The sequence below is a fragment of the Fringilla coelebs genome (genome assembly GCF_963513975.1).
Source record: "Fringilla coelebs genome assembly, chromosome: 1".
Lineage (NCBI taxonomy): Eukaryota > Metazoa > Chordata > Aves > Passeriformes > Fringillidae > Fringilla > Fringilla coelebs.
In genome coordinates, this window is record NC_140028.1 from 133,094,410 (window position 1) to 133,114,120 (window position 19,711).

General features: G+C 38.7%; 1 protein-coding gene across 1 annotated transcript in view; it reads left to right on the forward strand.

Moving 5' to 3' along the window:
* Window positions 1-4,297: 4,297 nt before the first annotated feature.
* The window catches only part of LOC311163436 (macrophage mannose receptor 1-like), a gene marked incomplete at its 5' end in the record, with an annotated part of 32,231 nt that continues 16,817 nt past the window's right edge, over window positions 4,298-19,711 (forward strand). The window contains 14 exons of the mRNA XM_084222287.1: window positions 4,298-4,355; window positions 6,137-6,538; window positions 7,972-8,145; window positions 9,622-9,780; window positions 10,689-10,802; window positions 11,277-11,411; window positions 12,403-12,585; window positions 13,134-13,291; window positions 13,954-14,067; window positions 14,400-14,515; window positions 14,808-14,956; window positions 16,713-16,912; window positions 18,311-18,438; window positions 19,039-19,126. Coding sequence (XP_084078413.1) covers window positions 4,298-4,355; window positions 6,137-6,538; window positions 7,972-8,145; window positions 9,622-9,780; window positions 10,689-10,802; window positions 11,277-11,411; window positions 12,403-12,585; window positions 13,134-13,291; window positions 13,954-14,067; window positions 14,400-14,515; window positions 14,808-14,956; window positions 16,713-16,912; window positions 18,311-18,438; window positions 19,039-19,126 — 2,178 coding nt within the window. The remainder of the gene's footprint in view (window positions 4,356-6,136; window positions 6,539-7,971; window positions 8,146-9,621; window positions 9,781-10,688; window positions 10,803-11,276; window positions 11,412-12,402; window positions 12,586-13,133; window positions 13,292-13,953; window positions 14,068-14,399; window positions 14,516-14,807; window positions 14,957-16,712; window positions 16,913-18,310; window positions 18,439-19,038; window positions 19,127-19,711) is intronic.

A 19,711-nucleotide genomic window follows, 5' to 3' on the forward strand; every position in this document is an offset into this window, starting at 1 on the left:
GTGTTCAAAATCAGGGCAGCTTTGGATAGTGTTCTGGTCTGATGAAGTATTTTTTAAGCTGGTTACACATGGTGGTTTTAAGGTGCTTGGAGTGGCTGCAGTTTACTGACTGTCCTGTTCACAATAGTCAAGGTGTTGCGGAGTACCAGCAATGGGTAAAGGAAGCTGAATCTTATTCTTGCAAAATTCCTGAAAGTGGTGCCTGGTTTACCTCAGATAATATAATTTCCCACCCCTTTTTTTGTATCCATACAGCAAGGAGTAGGTGAGAGAAGAGGGAGATAAGAGTTAGGGAGTGGCTGGTGTGGCTGGATGGCCATGGCTGGTGGCTGGGCTAGCACATGCCTGGCCTTGAATCCCTGCAGCACAAGTAGCTTACGCTGTCAGCACTAACAAGGCAAACAAAACTTGTCCTGAAAATTTATAGTTCAGATCTATAAATCCCATCCATGACCATCACCCTTTCAGCTCTTTACCACTCAACTGACTGTCTTCCTAAATATGGATTAATTTAGGGAAAGGATAGGTGCCTTTCTCTCCCAAACAGGCAATTCTGCACAAATGGTGTGACCAACCCAGTGCGCCCCGGGCACGTTCAGGCTAAGTAAGGTGTTAGTTTCAGCATTAGACAGTCCTGAGAAGGAGGTAAACTGAACTGATTACCGAGACATAGGCAAATCACTGTCTGCTCCTACACAGCAGGAAGTGACATTCAAATGACAAAAGGCAGTAAAAAAGAAGAAAACGCACTGCAGTGTGTTACGATATTCAGACTATGCCTGGAAGAGCTGTGAGATTTAGATGCCCTTTATAACAAGTAAATCTGGAAACTGTTTCAGATTAAAGCCAGCCCTTCCAGCTATTTACAGAACTCCTTTTGCTATTTTATTTGAACTAGTGTGTGCAACTTTACCAGGGTAAGGAAAAAAACAAACCAAAGAAATCCACAGAACCTAAACCCTACATATCTTTTAATAGTTTTGCAGTTAAGAGATGCCTTTGGTAACAGTCCATGTGAATGTCTGCTCTCTCTCTGCTATCTCCTTCTGTGCGGTTAATTATGAAATTTCCTTCCTCTTGCAGAAAATAGGCTTGATACAATTGTATTTGGAAGGCTTGTGAGGAGGGGAAGAAGTCCAGTGTCTTCTTTGCCAGTGGTTGCAAAGAAACTTCAGTCACTCCCCCCAGTAGAGAGTGACACATAGACCAGGCAGGTCAGGCCATGAATCTGTATTGGGCATTAGGACATTTTTCAGATATGGAATTTTTCACACACCCTTGTTACCCATCTTTAAAATCAGGTTCTGGACCTCACCAACCCACAAGCAGTGGGGGAAGAAAATGTTTTAAATACATTTTCCTGCCAACATTCCTGCTTCAGCATGTTTTTTCTAAGATATTCAAACCAAATTTGGTGTTTAAATTTGGTAGGGAATTCTACAAAATTAAAAGGATTTATCTTGAAAAAAAAAGTCACAGAATCATAGAATACCTTACGTTAGAAAGAACTCCTAAGGATCATCAAGGACAATTCCCTGTTCATCACAGGACACCCTAACACTAAACTATATGACTAAAAGCTTTGCCCAGATGCTCCTTGAAGTGTTTACTCATGGGAAAATGGTATAGACTTTTTGTTTTAATAAGAAAGGAAACAGTGATAAAGCAAAGGAAGAAAACAAAGACTAATTCTAGAGATAATATAAAGAACAGGCATTTTTCCAGTTATTTTTATAACAATATACTGGTATCCAGGAAGTATGACTGGACTAATAATTTGTTCTTCCACTATCCATTATTTAAACAATAGACCAAAAATGCATGTTGATTATTTCCAGTGATTGCTGAGCTCAGTTAACAAGAAGCAGTTAAAGGGTGGTACAAAAGGTTCATGGGTGTATCTACAAACCAGCATTCATGGAGATATGTTTGTCTGCTGTGCCTCAGCCAAAATATTGAGGTTCAGGTGCTGGTGTCACCAGGCAGGCCTATGCAACATCTGCAGCTGTGATGGGCACCCTTGGGTGCAGTGTCCTAGGTGGGGGACTCCTCCATCCCTTAAATGTGGTCCCTGTTGTCAATGGTATTTTTCATGATCTTTTAATTGAATTATGTAATCCACAACCTTCCAAACATTAAGAAAATTATATTTATTGCTAAATATTCTTTAATCATGTGTAACACTCTGACATGTTATGCAACTTGCACACTTTCCAGGAGATTACATTAATGATTTAGCATTTCTACATAAAATTTTTCAAAAGTTTAGTCTGAATATAAGCCCATAAGGCAAAACTGATTGAATTTCAGTACACATCATTTCCTTGCTGTTCTTCCCCAAGTTAACATAATTGACACTTGTACCACAAAAGGCACGTGGGTTGAGATGAGACCAGGGAGAGATCACTCACAAATTAATGTCACAGACAAAGCAGATTCTGCTTGGGGAAATTTGTTTAGTCTTACCAATCAAATCAGAGTAGGATGCTGAAAAATAAAAAATATTTCTGCTTAATTACTACATGATCTGTGGTTGCTTTCATTAGATAGATATGGAAGTCAAGGAAATTAATGCAATAGCCACAGTACTTTCAGTCTCATGGTTTATTTCCCTAAATGAGTTCTTATTTTGATCTGTGTGGATTTCATTTGTCTGACCTTGTCAGAACAGCTTTAATCTGTTCCCTTTATCAACCTGTATGAAAAGGGTTATGAAGGATTGTGGCAAAGAGTACCTATCCCCCTTGTTAGAACCTGACCAGAAAAATAGCAGGCTCATCAAAATACTCAATAAAATTTGGCTAAGTAAAAGCAATTAATGCCATAACCTATGAGAACAAGGACCTGGCAACGGGGGGGCTGCTCTCAGCCACTGCAGCTGCTGCATGGGGCCCACTTACCCTGCCCATGGCTGCTTTTCCAGCAGAGCAGATCTTTGCTTGGAAGGGATCCCAAGGCACTGTGTGGGTCTTCTTATGTCACTGCAGCAGTCTGTGAACACCTAACATCAATAAACGGCAAATTATCACCTGCAAAGACACCACAGCATGGTACCTCCCACCTCCTATCCATTCAGACCCATCAGACAGGTGGGTAAAAGGTGCTGTTGAGATTCTGCTTTTCCCCTTAATCTTAGAGATGGCAGAAGTTTAATGAACTCGGTGGGATTCCAAAGAATCCTTAACAGCTCAACTTTTACGCTATCAGTACTCTCTGTTAGAGACTAGTGTTGGGGATGTTGGCATAACAATTGAATTTGAAGTCTCAGAGAACTGTCTAAGCTCATGCCAGGGAGCCCCTCTTTGTGAGCAGTGGCTTGGGGCAGGTGCCTGGCGTTGCCAGATTTCACAAGTGCAAAGGAACAAGAAGGTGGTGCCACCTCCTGCCTGGCGCTCCCTGAGGTACGTGTCAGCTGCAAGGGACATTGCAAGGTTGGCTATTGTAACTGATAAAATCAGGCCTTTACACAGTTATAGGGACAGTCTACAGTAGCTGGGAATGGAGCATTGAGAGTGCTGTTTTTCTCAAGTTTCAATCTTCAAGTTTGGAAACTAAAGTGCTGAGTGCTGACCCTGGGTAGGATTTTGATCTGGGTAAAAAGCAACATGTGGCATTTCCTGAAATTATGACTGACTTTTGGTATGGCTCTCAAACAAGAACTACCTACTTCATAAGGAAAGGAAACATTGGTTTTCCAATAAGCCATTTTTCATGTAGTTTTGCAATTGCCTTTATGTAGAAATGTAGGATAATGGCAAACTCCTGCAGAAAGGCAGAATCTTTTCTAATGTTCTGCAGAATGAATTTCGCTTAAATCTTCTAAAATTCACTTTTGTCTCATCTCACAGATGAAAATATCAGGAGTCTGTGTTTTCCTGCTAGATTTTTTTTTATTCTGCATAAGATGTAAGATTTTAGATGTAAGCTAAGGCTGAATTTCTTTAGTATTTTGTTGCTGATTTGATCCCATGAGTTCCACACATCTCCTCAGCAGAGACAGCGGGAATGTGGTGAGATATAAACTTGTGACCACCTGCTTTCCCAAGGAAGAATGGTTTGCCCTCAGTGAAACGTCATTCTTTTTTGAGGGTAAAATTTGTGCCAAGTAGTCTTGTTTTTTAGAAATGTGTCACATGACAGAATATTTCCTATTTTAGCACTTGGAGTTTTTACCCAACCATCCAGCCTGCAAAACCGAGGAGGAGCGGCCGCTGTCCTCTCCTCAGCAGGACTTTGCCACCAGCAGCTCTCCCCATCCAGGTTTTGCTGAAGGGAAGGAAAGGAAACATTCACAGTGATGTTCTCTGGGCTCTTGCTCGTTCTCTCTCTTGTTCACAGTTCTTTGCAGCTGGTGGGTAAGTGCCTCCTGCTTGCTTCCTGTGGATGTTGTCATGAAAGGGCTTTCACTCCTCTGGCTTTTCTGGGTGATTGTGGTTCTGTGGTACTGGCAATATGTACATTATTGGTGTGGGGATGGGGAACATCTTAATGGCAGGCAAGAGGCAGGGGAACAGACTCACAGAAAAAAAAAGACATGGTTAGAAAAGGAACCACAGAATCGCTCCTTAATGGTTTTATTAATATATAGTGGCACTATCAATTCAATAACCCCAGAAGATCAGACCTAAGAAAATACATGTTTAAATGATGTTTAAAAAAATTATTTAGTTCTTTGCTACTGATTTTTGAGCTGTTGGTGTCTGGGTAAGGCTTTGCAAAATCAGGCAGGGAAAGTCTCCAGGAGTGGTGAAATGCAGTAATCTTGGTAGGATATTAAGATACTCACAGATGATGGCTGCAAAGGAGGTTTGATTCACTGCTTTGAACAGACTCATTGAATTCACTGGCATTCTAATAAAGTGGATGGATTTTTTAAAAATAAAATTGGACTAAGTTTAGGAAAAATCTTGTGGAATTGGAGTGTACAACACTACTGCTATCCCTTTAGCTACCCTTGTCTTGTAGGTATTCTGCAGACCTGAATGCTTAAGGTTAAATCCTTTCACCTTTTTAACTCCTGAGGATTTTCACAGATTGTGTCAGAGTATATGGTATTTTTTTAATCACCATAGTCTCCCTGCAGGCCAGAAGAATTATTTTCAGGGTGCTGTATATTACCAATTACATTGACTTCAATCTTTTTGCAAGCTTTTTAAGGAAGTGTCTTGAACTTCTTAAATACATTTTTATTAAATATAAACTGCTCAAGACGTATCAGGGAAAAAAAACTGGTTATGAATCCCACAAGTTTTGGCAGGAAATACAACCAGATGGGTCACAAAGTACAAGACAAGGCAACAGAGCAAACATAGGCACAGTTCACAACTGCTGCTGGCAAACTCATTGCTGCACTGAAATTAGCTCCCCGGCTTCTGCCTTACCTTGAAGCCAACACTTCAGGCATGATCAGGTAAACTGCCTGGAGAGCTGGGGACCCAGCTTCTGGCGCAGGTATGCCTCTAACTTCCACCAGCCTTTACCCACTGGCAAGTGCCAGATGCTGCTACTCCTCAGTCTTTAAGACTTTCTCAGACTGCAATTGGTTTCCCAAAGTCACTCCTAGTTTTATAGTCAATGGCTCATAGTAGGGGATGGCAGATCTTGTAGTCAGAGTGACCCCTGAGAAACAGACTGGTTCACTCACATCTATATGATGAAAAGGAAAGGTGGATTTGGGGGAGGGGAGGCAAATGGCTCAGCAAAGATGGCTGTGTGCCCACTAGGAGACCTGTACAATCTGGAAGGGTGAGAAAAGTTTGTAGAGGTCAGAGGTCTACGAGGCCATGCATCTGAGGGTAGGTTGGATGGAACAAGGTAATGGTAATGGCAGTGTGGCTGAGGGAATTCACTGGTGTAAAACCATCCAACAGGCTGTGCTCAGCTGCTGCTGCTGCTGCCCACCCCTGATCCACAGCATGGTGATGTATAACCATGACATACATTTTCTATATTCTACTTTATTTTTAATCAGTAGAATTGATGTTGCTCTGGACCTTGTTGAAAAATAGAATGTTTTTATCTGACATGAATGCAATGACTTTTTGTTCACGTGAATGGGAAGCAGAATAATATCACATATCCACTATACATATATATTCTATAATAACTATTTCCTATGTGTTGTTTTGTTTTACAGACATTAAAACATTTTTACTGTATAATAAAGTCAACAGGCTCTGTCTTGAGGCATCTATTGCACAGTCAGTTAGAACTGCCACTTGCAATCAAGACAATGAATCACAGAAATTCAGGTGGATCACAGATCATCAGCTTATGAGTGTGAAACTTAAACTATGCCTGGGGGTGCCATTGAAGAAGGATCAGACCATGGTCACCCTGTATCCCTGTAATCCAAAAAGTGAGCTCCAGTGGTGGGAATGCAGAAATGAAAGCCTCCTTGCAATCCAAGGAGAAGATTTATTTTTCAGTCCTGGCAATGAAGAGCATGATAACGTTTTGTTAAAGAAGGAGCTGAATGCAAAGAATAAATGGAATATCTATGGGGCCACGGATGCTTTATGTTCCCAAGGATATGAAGGTACAAAAAATTGATTATTTCCTCCTTTGCATTAATTACTTTGTGAGTGTTTATTGAGTGAGTATTTAGGATCTTTGGCTCTGACTATTCTTACTCCTTCGCTGACAACCAGAGTTTTAGAAAATCCATGCACTGAGGTACTTAAAATTGAATTTAATGTAATATTTATGTCCAAACGTGTTATATACACACACTTTTTTAGTCTATACAGTACATTAGTATTTTGAGTACTCTAAATATTACATGTACCCTCTATATATTCTATAACTACATAATATTAGTGAATGTGTATATACATACTTACTCTCATACTATGTATAGCATTCTATACGATGTGTAAGTATTCTCTGAAGTCACTATTGCTCACCATACTGTGTCCTAACATTATTAACAGAGCACATAAACACTGATAAGTTTCTTATACAGTCACAGGGATATGAAATTTACATCCCCATGAATGAGGGACAATATGGGTGCGCTGAGAAAGGTCTGAAAGTACTGATTTAAGCAGAGGAAGCATGGCTTTTTTGATTCAGTAGATCAAAAAAGGATGCTCATGGAATAATTACAGTCACCAGTGCAATTACCTTTTTTGATTAGTTGAGACCTGATTGTTCTGAATGGCTTTCCCACATCCAGAATGAATACTCTAAAAGCCACCTCACAGGATATTTGAGCCATGAACTCTTAGCTTTGCATGTGGCAAGCTGCTTCACTGGACAAGATACTTAGAATAGTCACTGGAATAAAAACCCAGAGAGATAGTCTAATATATGTTTACTTTTTTCCCTAGGAATCAAGACTTATAAATATTAGTTCCTGCTCTTGCACATTTTATATAAATCTCAACATTTTTTGAAACAGAAGTATCTTAGGGTAGAGCTCTGGATCCTTATTAAGATTGCAAAAGAATCTTGGTCAGAAATTTAATAATAGGCCTCATCTGTGATATATTACTTTACATCAGAATAGCACTGCTCTAAAACATATGTCAGCAGTGAAGTCTGAAAAAGTGCTGAAGCAATTTTTTTCATGAATACATTTAAATCTTAATAAATCTGGCTTGTTTGTTACATTTGGCCTGCATTGGTTACTTGGGCTGGATGAGAGGCATATGTTTACATTATGTTATTGACTTTCTTGAACTTACACATTCCAGTGCTTGACAAAAATATTATATAAAAATATATTCACTGGACTGAACAAAACAGAACTCTTTAAGGCCCCTGGAGTCAGGCAAAAGATTGCCGGTGCAATGAATGCGTTTTGACTGAGACCTTTGAAGGGTGACAACATGGACGGAGCCAGGCATTTGTCCAGACGGGAACCATGGAAAGCACTCCGAGATGCAATTCTGCCCCAGACCTTGCTTTTTCCCTAGTTTACACTCATTTGTTACTTTTCACACTCACGCTATCATTCTGTCTCCTCAGAGACCTTCACGCTGCGGCGGAACGCTTTCGGGGCGCCGTGCGTGTTCCCGTTCACCTTCCGGCGGCGGCGCTGGGCGCAGTGCACGGCCGCGGGCCGCGCCGACGGCCGCCTCTGGTGCGCCACCACCGCCGACTACGACACGGACCGGCGGTACGGCCTCTGCCCCTCCACAGGTGAGGCTCCTGCTCCCTGCCAGGTGCCCTCAGCGTGTCTTTGGCCACCCTGCACCAGCAGAACATGATTATCTTCAAAATAACAGCTCATAACTTACAAGAATGGTGTTTACTAGATGATGCGTTGCCGCAGGCTGCCGCTCGCTGTGCGAAGAAATGACGTGTTGCACAACGATGTGAAGGGAGGGATTGAAGAGTAAATCAGCATTCAGCTCCCACTTGCTGTGGGGGTGTTGCTGGGCAGTGCAATAATTCTGAGCTCCTTACTGCTTCCCAGCCAGGATGTGTGCTGTACAACCCTTCTCTGAGGACTCCCGTTGTGATGGATGTAGGCACAAAAAAGAGCACTGTAGGAAGATCGATGTTGAAGTTAATGTTTCAATTTGCACGATTCTCATGTGATCATATTTTTTTTGCTAAAGTGGAATGTGTCCTTTTATCCATGTTTTTATGCCCTGTTCCTATTGTCCAGGAAGCAGCCTTTCCACCCCATTTACATCGGCCTGGCATTTCCCTGCAATTTCAATCACTTTCTTTTATTTCTGTGGTCACTTTCCCCTCTATCTCTCTTTATGGCCCGGAGAGCTTTGCATTCCTGATATTGAAATCTCCACCTGACACATCTCATCTTTCTTCTATATTTCTCCCGGCTTCTGTCCGTCATTGTCTTTTTTTATCAGAATGCCCCTTTACTCCACTTGATTTAAAGTGGATTTTCAGTGTGGCACACCCCCCTAGTCAACTGTGCTTTCCAGGTTCCTGCAAAGATACTTCACACACTGAGCCCAGAAGGTGTGACATAGGGTCATTGAATAATTTTCAGAGCATTTGAAAGGTATTCCTAGCTTTCAGTTCTTTTTTCAAAATTCATCTTCATACTGAGTTTTGGGAATGATCAATTACCTGATAAAATTTTGCATTGTGCTTGATTGAGCATGTTGATATCTTCAACAAATCAAAAGTAATCAGAGGAGGAGCATGGTGCTGCTCAGCACCATTGCTGTGTGACAGGCACATCCAGAGGCTCTTTAAATGAGAATGGGAGTAATCTATGAAATTTTTTGGTGCTAAATTCAGGACTATAGCTAGTTCTTACAGCTCTCAGTGGGAGCTGCTGTCCAGAGAGAGAAGGAGATGTTGCGTAAATATTTCAAAATTCTCTCCTGGGACTTCTGCCATGCAAGGTATTGACACTCCACACAATGTATTTACCTGTGCAATCACTTTCCTTGTGGTAATTCCTGACTTGTCTCTCTTCATGGAACAGGAGGCAGTGTAGCCCAGCTTTACCTGACAGCTTACTGGCCTTAATTTTGTCCTTCCCCATCTGCTCATAACATTTTCAGTGGTCTTGAAAGAGCAGCCCAGGTGAAATTTAAGGAGATGGATGAGAACCAGCTACACAGAACAAGAACCCACAACTCAGTTTTTTGTTGGCAGGTTACTTTGACCTCTGCTGTTATTATCTTTCCACAGATATAGACAGCACATGGACTACAGATCTGTCAACAAATGTTCACTACCAGATAAATTTCGACTCAGCTCTCACATGGCACCAAGCCAGGAAGAGCTGTCAGCAGCAAAATGCAGAATTACTGAGTATCACAAACATTCATGAACAAACATACCTTAAAGGTAAGGAAGTAAAGCAAACCCTGGGTTACATTCAGGATCTGTTCAGGCCATCATAATAGCTAAGGATTATTTAGTATGATTTTGGCCATTGCCTTTGGACCTAAATATGTGTGGGCAAGAAGACAAAATATTTTAGAATTTGCAGGTTCATATCAAAATTGCTGTCAAATTTACATAGAATTCAAAATATTCCAGCATCCTGCAAGTGTAACAGTTTGACTTCATATTTACAAATCTTATTTTATATGTATTTTTTATTAAATGGAGGTAAAAAATCCTGAAAAGTAAATTAAAGACTTACTTTTGATCAAAAGGAAACTTTAAAAAAAAAAAAAAAAGAAAAAAAGATTAATCTTTATACCAAAAGAAGGACTTGCTTTGTTTCAAATGCTGTTTTGACAGCTGCTTTTTTCATTCTCTTGGCAAATTGAAAAAATCAGTTATTTACAGATATCAAATTGCAGCCTTACATATCCACATATACATGAAGAAATTATATGGAAGAAATATTTATTGTTGGTTTTTAGGATTAATTTAATTAATTAATTTAACTTCTAACAATTTTTTTTATTGTTTATATTTATACTCTACCGGTAATTCTACTTAAATGTACAGAATTTTGCCTATTCTGCAGAAGCAATTTTGTTTTGGATATATTCTGTGGATATAATCTGTGTTCATTTTGCATTAGTTGACAGAATAAAACAGGGAGTTTTTGTTTGTTTGCTTTATTACAGCATTCAAACTTTGGCATATTTCAATGTATTAGGTACCATGGTATCTACCAAGCATCATAGATATTTGCAATTAGCTATTTAGGAATACAAGTCTTCCTAGAGACATTGTTAGTGACCATTGCTAATGCAAAAGAGATTTATAAAATAATTCCTCTTATATTTGTAACTTAGAATTAACAGAAGGTACAGATTCTGCGCTGTGGATTGGACTCAACAGACTGGACTTGAGCAGTGGATGGGAGTGGATTGGAGGCAGCCCTTTCCAGTACTTAAACTGGGCTCCAGGTAGATGTGACTTTGTTTGATTTTGTATTTCCAAAGAGACAAGGAATATACCTCAAATACCGCTGTAAGCTTTATTATCAGATAGTTATGCCATGAGATAAGTATTTTAGCTTTTCTTGCTTTAGCTTTAGAAAAATCTCTTTTTCTATAGCAGTATAAGACAGAAACCTTCAACGTATTGCAAAAATATTTTAGCTGTGAAAGCAACACTGCCTGTCCCAAAAATATTCAGTCTTCCATTTCTTGACTAGCAACTAAAGTATGAGTTTACAGGTTTGCATCCCCTTATCTAACTTGCACACATTTCATACAGACATTTCCACTACTGGAAACATATCTTAGCTCTTACCAAAGATGGGAAAGGCATGACCTCCATCACTTCATCCAGCAGTGGTCCCTCATGTGCATTTTATACCTTAGAGCTCTGTTTTTCATTCAGAAAAGCTCATTTATTTCTCTGTGATTTTCCCAAAGGAAGTCCATCTCCAGAATCTGGAAAGCTCTGTGCGGTTTTGAATCCTGAAACAAAAGCTAAATGGCAAAACTGGGGATGTGGTCAGAAACTTGGTTATATATGTAAGAAAAGGAACTTTACTTTGGTTCCTTCAGGTATGTTGATACATACTAATAATTAAAGGAGAAGCTGTTATCTGAATTGCTAAACATTGACAAAGATGAACAGAAGAATTTTATTAGAAATAGAACTATTTCTTGTTTCTCTGGTTTGCTTTTTACAATGATTGCAACCTTTCTAGTCTGATCTCCAGTTCCGCAGCGCACAGACTGAAACAGATAAAAGCAAAGAATTTCCAACTAGTCACTCCAGTCTGTGTTTCAGGGGCCAGGTCTCCCCCTTGTGTCCCCAGACTGCTGACTCTCAAAAGGGAGAAAAACCCAAAAAATACTTTTCAGGAGTGGGACATTAATAAATATAAGCCCAAGAAAGAAACATGCATTACTTAGTGTGGTTCTAAGTCATTCTCCATGACTTGTGGTCAACCAGCATCCAGATAAGAGAGTACAGAGTTCACTGCAGAAGTGGTGGAAGATCGAGACAGTAGAAGATGAACACATTGAAGTGAGAAAAGATATTTTAAGTGTATGAAGATTTCCCTGTTGGTGTGACCCTATGTATTCATCTAGCTATAAACTTCTCTTGTTGGCTTTTACTCTATCAATATACTGAATCCTTTAAAAATTCATAAACCTTCTGTGTTAGCTGCAGATTGTCTGATTTCTCCTATCTGGCAAAGAAGTACTAGGTGATACAGAAGCTAATAAAATTAATGAATCACAAAACTAATGCATTTAATTAATACATTACAAAACTAATATATTTGTTGCAGACATTGGACTAAATTTAGAATTTGCATTTAATATTACTTGTATTAAAAAGCTTTCCTTCTCCAAACTAAAAATTGCCTGGTTTTGAGAATCACATTTATGTCTACAGCATTTTGTGTTCATCATTTCCTTATGATGAGAATTTAGAAAGAAAATTCTTAGTTTAGAACTTTTGCACAGATGAAGTGGAAATATTTTCAGTGTCACAACCCTTGCATGGCAGCTGGAGCTGTAAAGCCTTGGGATGTGTTCCTAGGTGACCCTGGGCCTGTTACCTGCCCAGATGGATGGGTGCCCTACGTGGATCACTGCTATAAGATCTTCAGGGACAGCAAAGGATGGGAAGGAGCTTTGACCTCTTGTCAGAAGGAAGGGAGTCACTTGGCCAGCATCCAAAGCCTTGAGGAGCACAGCTTTATGGTGTCTCAGCTGGGGTACAGTGAGTATTTCCAGGGAGTCTCTTGACTTTGCCTGTATGGGAAACCAGACATTGATAGTTCCCGCTGAATTCTGGATGTTGTCAAAACTCTGATTTTATTTATTGCCAAAATGATTGATGTAGGTCTGGGGGCTGGGGTTAGGGATTTGTCTGTTTTTTCATTTCGTTGAAAGAAGCATGAAGCTTTCACTCTTCAAGTAACATAAAGTCAGTATTCTAAAATTTGACCAGTGCAATGGAACAGAAAAGTAACTATTCAGACTTCTATCCTACCATTGTGGTGTATCAATGTTAGGCTGGGAATTCACACCCCCTGTTATGAGGAGGAAGAGCAAATTTTTTTCACCCAGTGCAAGAATTTCCTTACAGTCTAATTTTCCAAAGCATACAGTCAATTTTTATATCTATTTGAAAATATTAATGTATAAAATTATCATAGAACGTGCTGCATAAATTTCTGGAAGGAATTATATGTCCAAAGCCTAATGGTTGGTGCTGGGAAAAGGGTGGAGTGCCAAAAGAGGTCTGCTCTCTGTTTCCATCTTTAGAGCCAACAGATAAGCTGTGGATTGGGCTGAATGACCGCAAGGTTCAAATGTATTTTGAGTGGAGTGATGGTACCCCAGTGACATACACAAAATGGCACCTGGGAGAGCCATCCACTACCAACAACAGGCCAGAAGACTGTGTCCTGATCAAGGGCCAGGTGACGTTTCTCAGTACTTATTGTATTTCCATACTAAAAATAACTACTTAATAAAAGAACAGCACGCTCTGTTATTTCAGCAAATGGCTAAGGCCAGAAAAAAGAGATGTAGGGATTGAATTGAATGAGATTGAGAATGACATTGAATGTGACCTTTAAAAAAACCCAAAAGCATTACTGCATCACTGGTGAAATTTTCTCTCTAAGTACATCTGAAAGTCATAAATGAAATTATTAGGGCTACAAAACAGGTCTCTGAAGGTGTTTTGAGAACATTATCTCCTTTTCCTCTGGCGGTAATGATGGCATATGGGGATCTCTGATTCTTGTTGGCTTTTCTTTGCCTCCTTCTTTGCCATCCCATAGCACAACTGCCTGGGCAGGACCCACCACAACAGATCAGGGAGCAGCTCCATGCACCTTCCTCCCTTCTTATCTCTGCCAGCTGAGGCTATACTGCTATAGCCCAGTCTACTATTTCACAGAATGTGAGCAGATTTGGTTTTGATACCATGTAGGAAAATGAGATAAGGAAAAATACTAAATTTAAAAATAAGGGAGAAAGAAAACAAGTAATTTTCATCATAAAGAAAGACATTATTTATCTCCTCTACATTATTCATCTTTATCTTCTTTTTATTTCAAACTTTTTCCTGACTCAGAATGGCTATTGGGCAGATCATGTCTGTGAGAAGAAGGCTGGCTACATTTGTAAAAGAAAAGCTACATCACAAACAGCTGGAGAAAAAGAAAGCAGCCTTGCAGGTTGCAAAAAAGTAAGTGTGTGAGAACAGAACATCAGTTTCTCAGATGAAATGGGTACATTGAGAATCCATTAGAATTATCTGAATTATTTGTATTATTTACATGGAAGGGTTTTTTTGTTTTATTTATTATGAAGTTTCTTCCTCTCTTTCAGTTACTCTTAAATTTTAAAAAAACCATTTACAGAAACCACTTAGGAGAAATCTGTAATTTCACTGCAAAAAGTTTCTCATTCATAACCATGATCATTGAGCTTCATTATTTTTTAAATGTCATATTTCACTTAATACATGATACCCCAATTATTTAAAATTTGTATGAAAATCCTAAAACCATGTTACAGGGCTGGAGAAGATATGGTACCTACTGCTATTTTATTGGACATGTTCCAGCAACATTTTCAGAAGCAAACACCACTTGTGAAGGAGAAGAAGGTTACTTAGCCACAGTTGAAAGTAGGTATGATATTGACTTTTTCCTTGCTTTTAAATATCTAAAGATTGTATCTTATGAAATATTCCTAGAAAAGCTAACACAACACCAAGCAGCAAAATGGCTAAGTAACAGATGAGGTCTCTAGTTGAATAACAAAAAATTCTTGCTTTTTTTGTTGTTCATATGGAATCTGAATCCTGTGTTGGGTCTTCTCCCCCAGCTGAGTCAAGGAATAAGAAAAAATTCCATCATCACATTAGACTGACAGGATTTGGATAAACACCTTTGTTTTCCATCTTGATGGTGTCTTTTACAGATATGAACAAGCCTATCTGACTAGCCTTGTTGGGCTGAGGCCTGAGGAGTATTTCTGGCTTGGCCTCTCTGACGTGCAGGATCAAGGCACTTTCAGCTGGGCCAATGGTGAAGCTGTCTCCTTCACACACTGGGATGCAGGAATGCCTGGTAGGTGCTGTGATGAGGGGTGGTGGGTGCTCTCTGAAAAAGTGGTCCCTATTTAGCTTGTGTGGGTAATGTCCTCTGAATTTTATTTTTTAAACTTTTGGTAAATTTTACAAGTACTTGCAGTTTTTCAGATCCCATATTCAAATTTTAAAGGGAAGATTTTAAACTGCACTTTTATATTAGGACATCTGATGTATTTACCATAAGATTAACTTTTGGCCCATCTTCACAGGGAGATAAAAGGAGTTACAAACAGGTCCTAAGACTATTCCACACTTGCCCCTCTAGTGAAAAAGTTAGCCTGGGAGAGGAGGTTGAAACATAGCAAATGGAATATGGATTTTAAGTTAGAATTCCAAATTCAAATTATCAAAAATCACTGCCATTATTATTTTTATGCGTGATACTAAGAAAACCACATTAGTGGGTTCATACTGTGCAGAAGCACAGAAAGCAAGATTTCATGATGCCATGAGGAAACCTGCTTTTTGTGGGATATTCTTTGTTCCCCTTAATGATTATTTGTCTGAAGACTTTCTTGAAAACCTTCAGTGAGGTTATAAAATATAAAATAAGAACAGTAAAAAATTATGAAAGACAAAGTCTAATAAAATCTTAGCAAATGCCATAAGAAGAAAGCTTGCCAGGAAGTTTCTGCTGTCAGATGAACAGAGCATGAGGAGTTCTTACATTAATAAAAGTATTGATAAAAAGGCACTGACTGGAAGGTGGATTTTTTTGATGGGGGCTATTTTTTTACTAGAGAAGTGTGTTCACCAACAGAACCCCATAATGATCTGTGCCAAAGCCATGCCAAAGCATGCTGTTCAATATATTTGCAAACCCTATGGAAAAGGTGCAATAGTGAAGTGACAAGATTTGCTGATGAGAGCAAATTATTTCTGATAGCAAAGATGTGCCTGTGAGAAAACTCAGGACAGTATCAGGAGAATAAGTGACTGAGCATGATCAGTAAAACAGTGGGTGAACTTAGATGCAGGCAAAGGATGTTCTTAGGAGCAAACACATGTATTGAATTGCCATAAAATGATGGATTTATAGCTGAATTTCCTTTCAGCTCATGGCACCATGGTAAACAGGTCCATTAAGACATCAGGTCTGTGCCTAACAGAAATTTAAAAAAAAAACAAAACAAAAATCCCCACATAAAATGTTAAAAATACTTAGGATATTAAGAAAGAGCACAAATAAGCCATTGAATAAACCCATTTTGTGCATTTGACTGCATCTTGTGTGATGTAGGCAGCTCTGTCTCCCTGAGAGAACAATCTAAAATTACAGCAAACCTCATGGGATAAGTGTCACCCTGAAGCTGTCTAGGTTTGCATCCCTGCCCTCTGTATGCACCAGTGGGGCTGCTGTAAAAACCACTCGGGACCAAGGTAATGTTATCTCATGTAAAACAGGCCTAACATAAATAGAAATGAGATTCTCACTTGACAACACAAAATTTCACTGTAAAAACTCTCAATCTATTTTCTACCCAAAGAATTAATTATGCAGGACATTCAAAATGGAAAAAAAAAAAAAGAATAGTAGAATTCTGTGTTGGTCATGACCTCTTCAAATGGAAAATGCTACTCTGCCTGTATGAAAACCACATAAAATACAAATTTTCTTTTCAAATGTTATTGCATGGCAAAAAGTGAATGGCTGCTGCTCAAAGATTTTGACAGAATTAAATAATTCACACTTTAGAAAATATCCAGCATGTTTGGTTTTTTTTCTTGTAAAGGAAATAATCCAGGATGTGTAGCCATGAAAACAGGGACTGCAGCTGGATTATGGGATGTTCTTGACTGTGAGACAAAGCAAAAATATATTTGCAAGCAGTGGGCAAAGGGTGCAACAATTCCACCTGTTCCAACTACTGCCCCGGTCCCCACATGCCCTGAAGGCTGGGTATCAAACAACCATAGAAGTTCCTGTTTTAAAGTAAGTGCCTGAATAGTAAAAAGAATCAGCTTGGGTGGGGAAAAAAATAAACAAGAAAAAAAAAAAGGAACTGACATTTTCATTTTGCACTATCTGAGATTGGAATAGAGCAAAAAACCAAACCCCCAAAATTCTTCTAAGAAAAATATCCATGAGAGGGGAGAAACTAAGGAAGAAAGATAAGGTTGAAGGGGAGAAGGGAAGGGAGGGGAGAAGGGCACAGGAAAGAAAATGAGGAAGTTGGTGCTTCAGGGGTTGAAGGAACCAGAGCAGGAAATGGAAGAAGAGGAACATAAATATCGAGGCCCCAGAAAGACAAAGAAAAAAAAAGGAAAAGAAAAGAAAAAACAGGAAACAACTCCATATTAAAATTATTAAAAGGAAAATGTCAAAATTCTGTATTAAGCAGCAGGGGCAGCAAAGCTGGTTTGTCGGCACTGCTCTTTATGTCTGTTGTGCAAAGATGTGTTTCCCTGAGACATGGGGCAGTTCAGGGAACAAACAGAGAAACAGTGAAGTGTAGCCTCCAGCAGCACAATGCCTAATGCTGGAGCTTGCTAAAATCAGCACATTACCCCACAAAAAAAAAAAAAAAAAGGATAAAAAGTCATGTGAAAGGTTAATTAAACCAGCGTTTATGAAGGACACTTACTTGAGAGTTTCTGATGCAAAGCTACAGAAACTCTCAAAGCTCTGTTTGAAGTACAGTCAGCTGTATCTGAGCAGGCATAAGAAAGGACTTTGAACAAGAAATGAGTGTTATGTGCAAACAGTGATTTGGGATCATGCAAAGTTGAAATGTGCTAAGCATAAGCTGGTAATATTTTTTATCACTTTATTGAATTAATGAGTCCTTCTCTTTTTTTTTTTTTTTTAATTTCTTTCAAATTCATCTGCAATGCTATTTATTTGGGCTCCTTTATCCCAAATCATAATTTTAACTTTGGTCAAGTCTGTGCTTATTGTCTCTTAAACCAGTTAGATACCATAGTGCAAATGTAAAGTGAGAGTTGTAAATTACCATGACGTTGTTCTTTTGCCTGAATCTTCAGACTCCTCCCAGACCATTTTGCCTCTCAGCCACAGCTACTCTTCTTTCCCTTCATAAGGAAGTTGGCTTGTGCACTTCTTCAGTTAAAACAAATTAAATGGAGTTGGGGAGCTGGGGAGCTGTATTCCCTCTTCCCTTCTAGGAATTTCTTTCTTTTTTTTTTTTCCACTATGCTAAGTAGGTAGCCAACCGTAGTGTAAAAATTCTAGGAACAGAGTGTGAACTGCTATTTCTCTAATGAACTTTTACTTGGCTCATATGAAAACCTCATTTATATTTAAGCAAGACTATAATTCTTTTATTATTGTAACATGTATATACTATGTTTTAAATTAATTTCTCCTTAGTGTTTTTGCAGATCAAAAATTAGAAAGAAATCATGGTTTGAAGCTCGAGATTTTTGCAGACAAATAGGAGGGGATCTGGTCACCATTAACACTAAGGAGGAGATGCCATTACTAAACCAAGCAATGAGGTTGGTATTTGATATGAGTTTATCTTACCAGATTAAAAAACTTTTCATATGAACTATTATGAATGACCATAGATGACTTCTAAAATGCATGGATTCCTCAAAAGCCAAAAGACCTGCGATACTTTGAAATTTATCTATTCAGTACTATCTTAACCTTTTCATGGAAAAAAAGAGTGATTTGTGTCAAGAAAAATTTTAATAAACCTCCATGAGTATCTTGATTATTAGATTTAGTTTAGAAACATGAAATTAGTCGTATTTCTACAAGGGTAGAAAATATGATCAATGTATCTACTTGAAGTAGGTATGTATCAACCTTTCAGTGGTCAGTGCTGAAACCACTTTTTGAATCTGTGAAGGTTTTCCCTGACTGAATAGTACATTAGGGCAATGCATGATCAACACTACACTAAGTATGATAACTGAGCTATTGACACTGAACCATTTCTATGAAGAACACGTGTGTGCACTTCACCAAACATAATAGGGAAATTTGCAACTTCACTGCTTTCACAATGTGCTCTAGCAAGTTCAACTATGTATTTCTGTTTTTTCTTGTGCTGATGCTTACTCACTGCTCTGTTCTGTACCTTCTTTTAGAGCCACTCGCTGTTTGTTTGAAATAGTTTGGCTTGGTATATTTTCCTTGAATCCAGATGAAGGATTTGCCTGGAGTGATGGCTCTCCAGTAAGTATCTTAATTTTTCATCATATTTGTTTGCTTAAAATACCTGGGGATTTGTATATGTACTTTTTGGCTTTTTGCTGTTATCCTCATTAAAGAAACCACCAATCTTACAAACATTCATGTAGCTGCTAATCTGTATTGTCATGACTAACATCACAGCTAAACAATTGAATAGATGGAAATTATCTGCATCTCATCAGATTCTGTATCTTTTCTGTGTAACTTTCCAATTTATTTTCTCTTCCAAGAAGATAATATTTACACCTAAGGTCAAAACAGAAAAACATAAATGTCTAAAAAGTTAATGAAACAGTGAGCATGTTTCCCAGTATACTCCTGAATCCCCCTGTAAGTGATGGCTCAGGGTCTCTTAGAACTGGAGCTCATATCTGTAATTTTAATTTATTTATTTCTGGGAATTTATCCAGTCATCTCTTGAGCCCATGCAAATATCAACAGCTGTGAAGAACATTCCTTAGGAGTCTATTCTTTATTACCCTTCATTTACTACTAGTCCCTATTCTTTGGTTTTCTTTAACACAAGCAAGGACCTTTTATCTTATCCTTTTCTTTCCACAAAAGTTT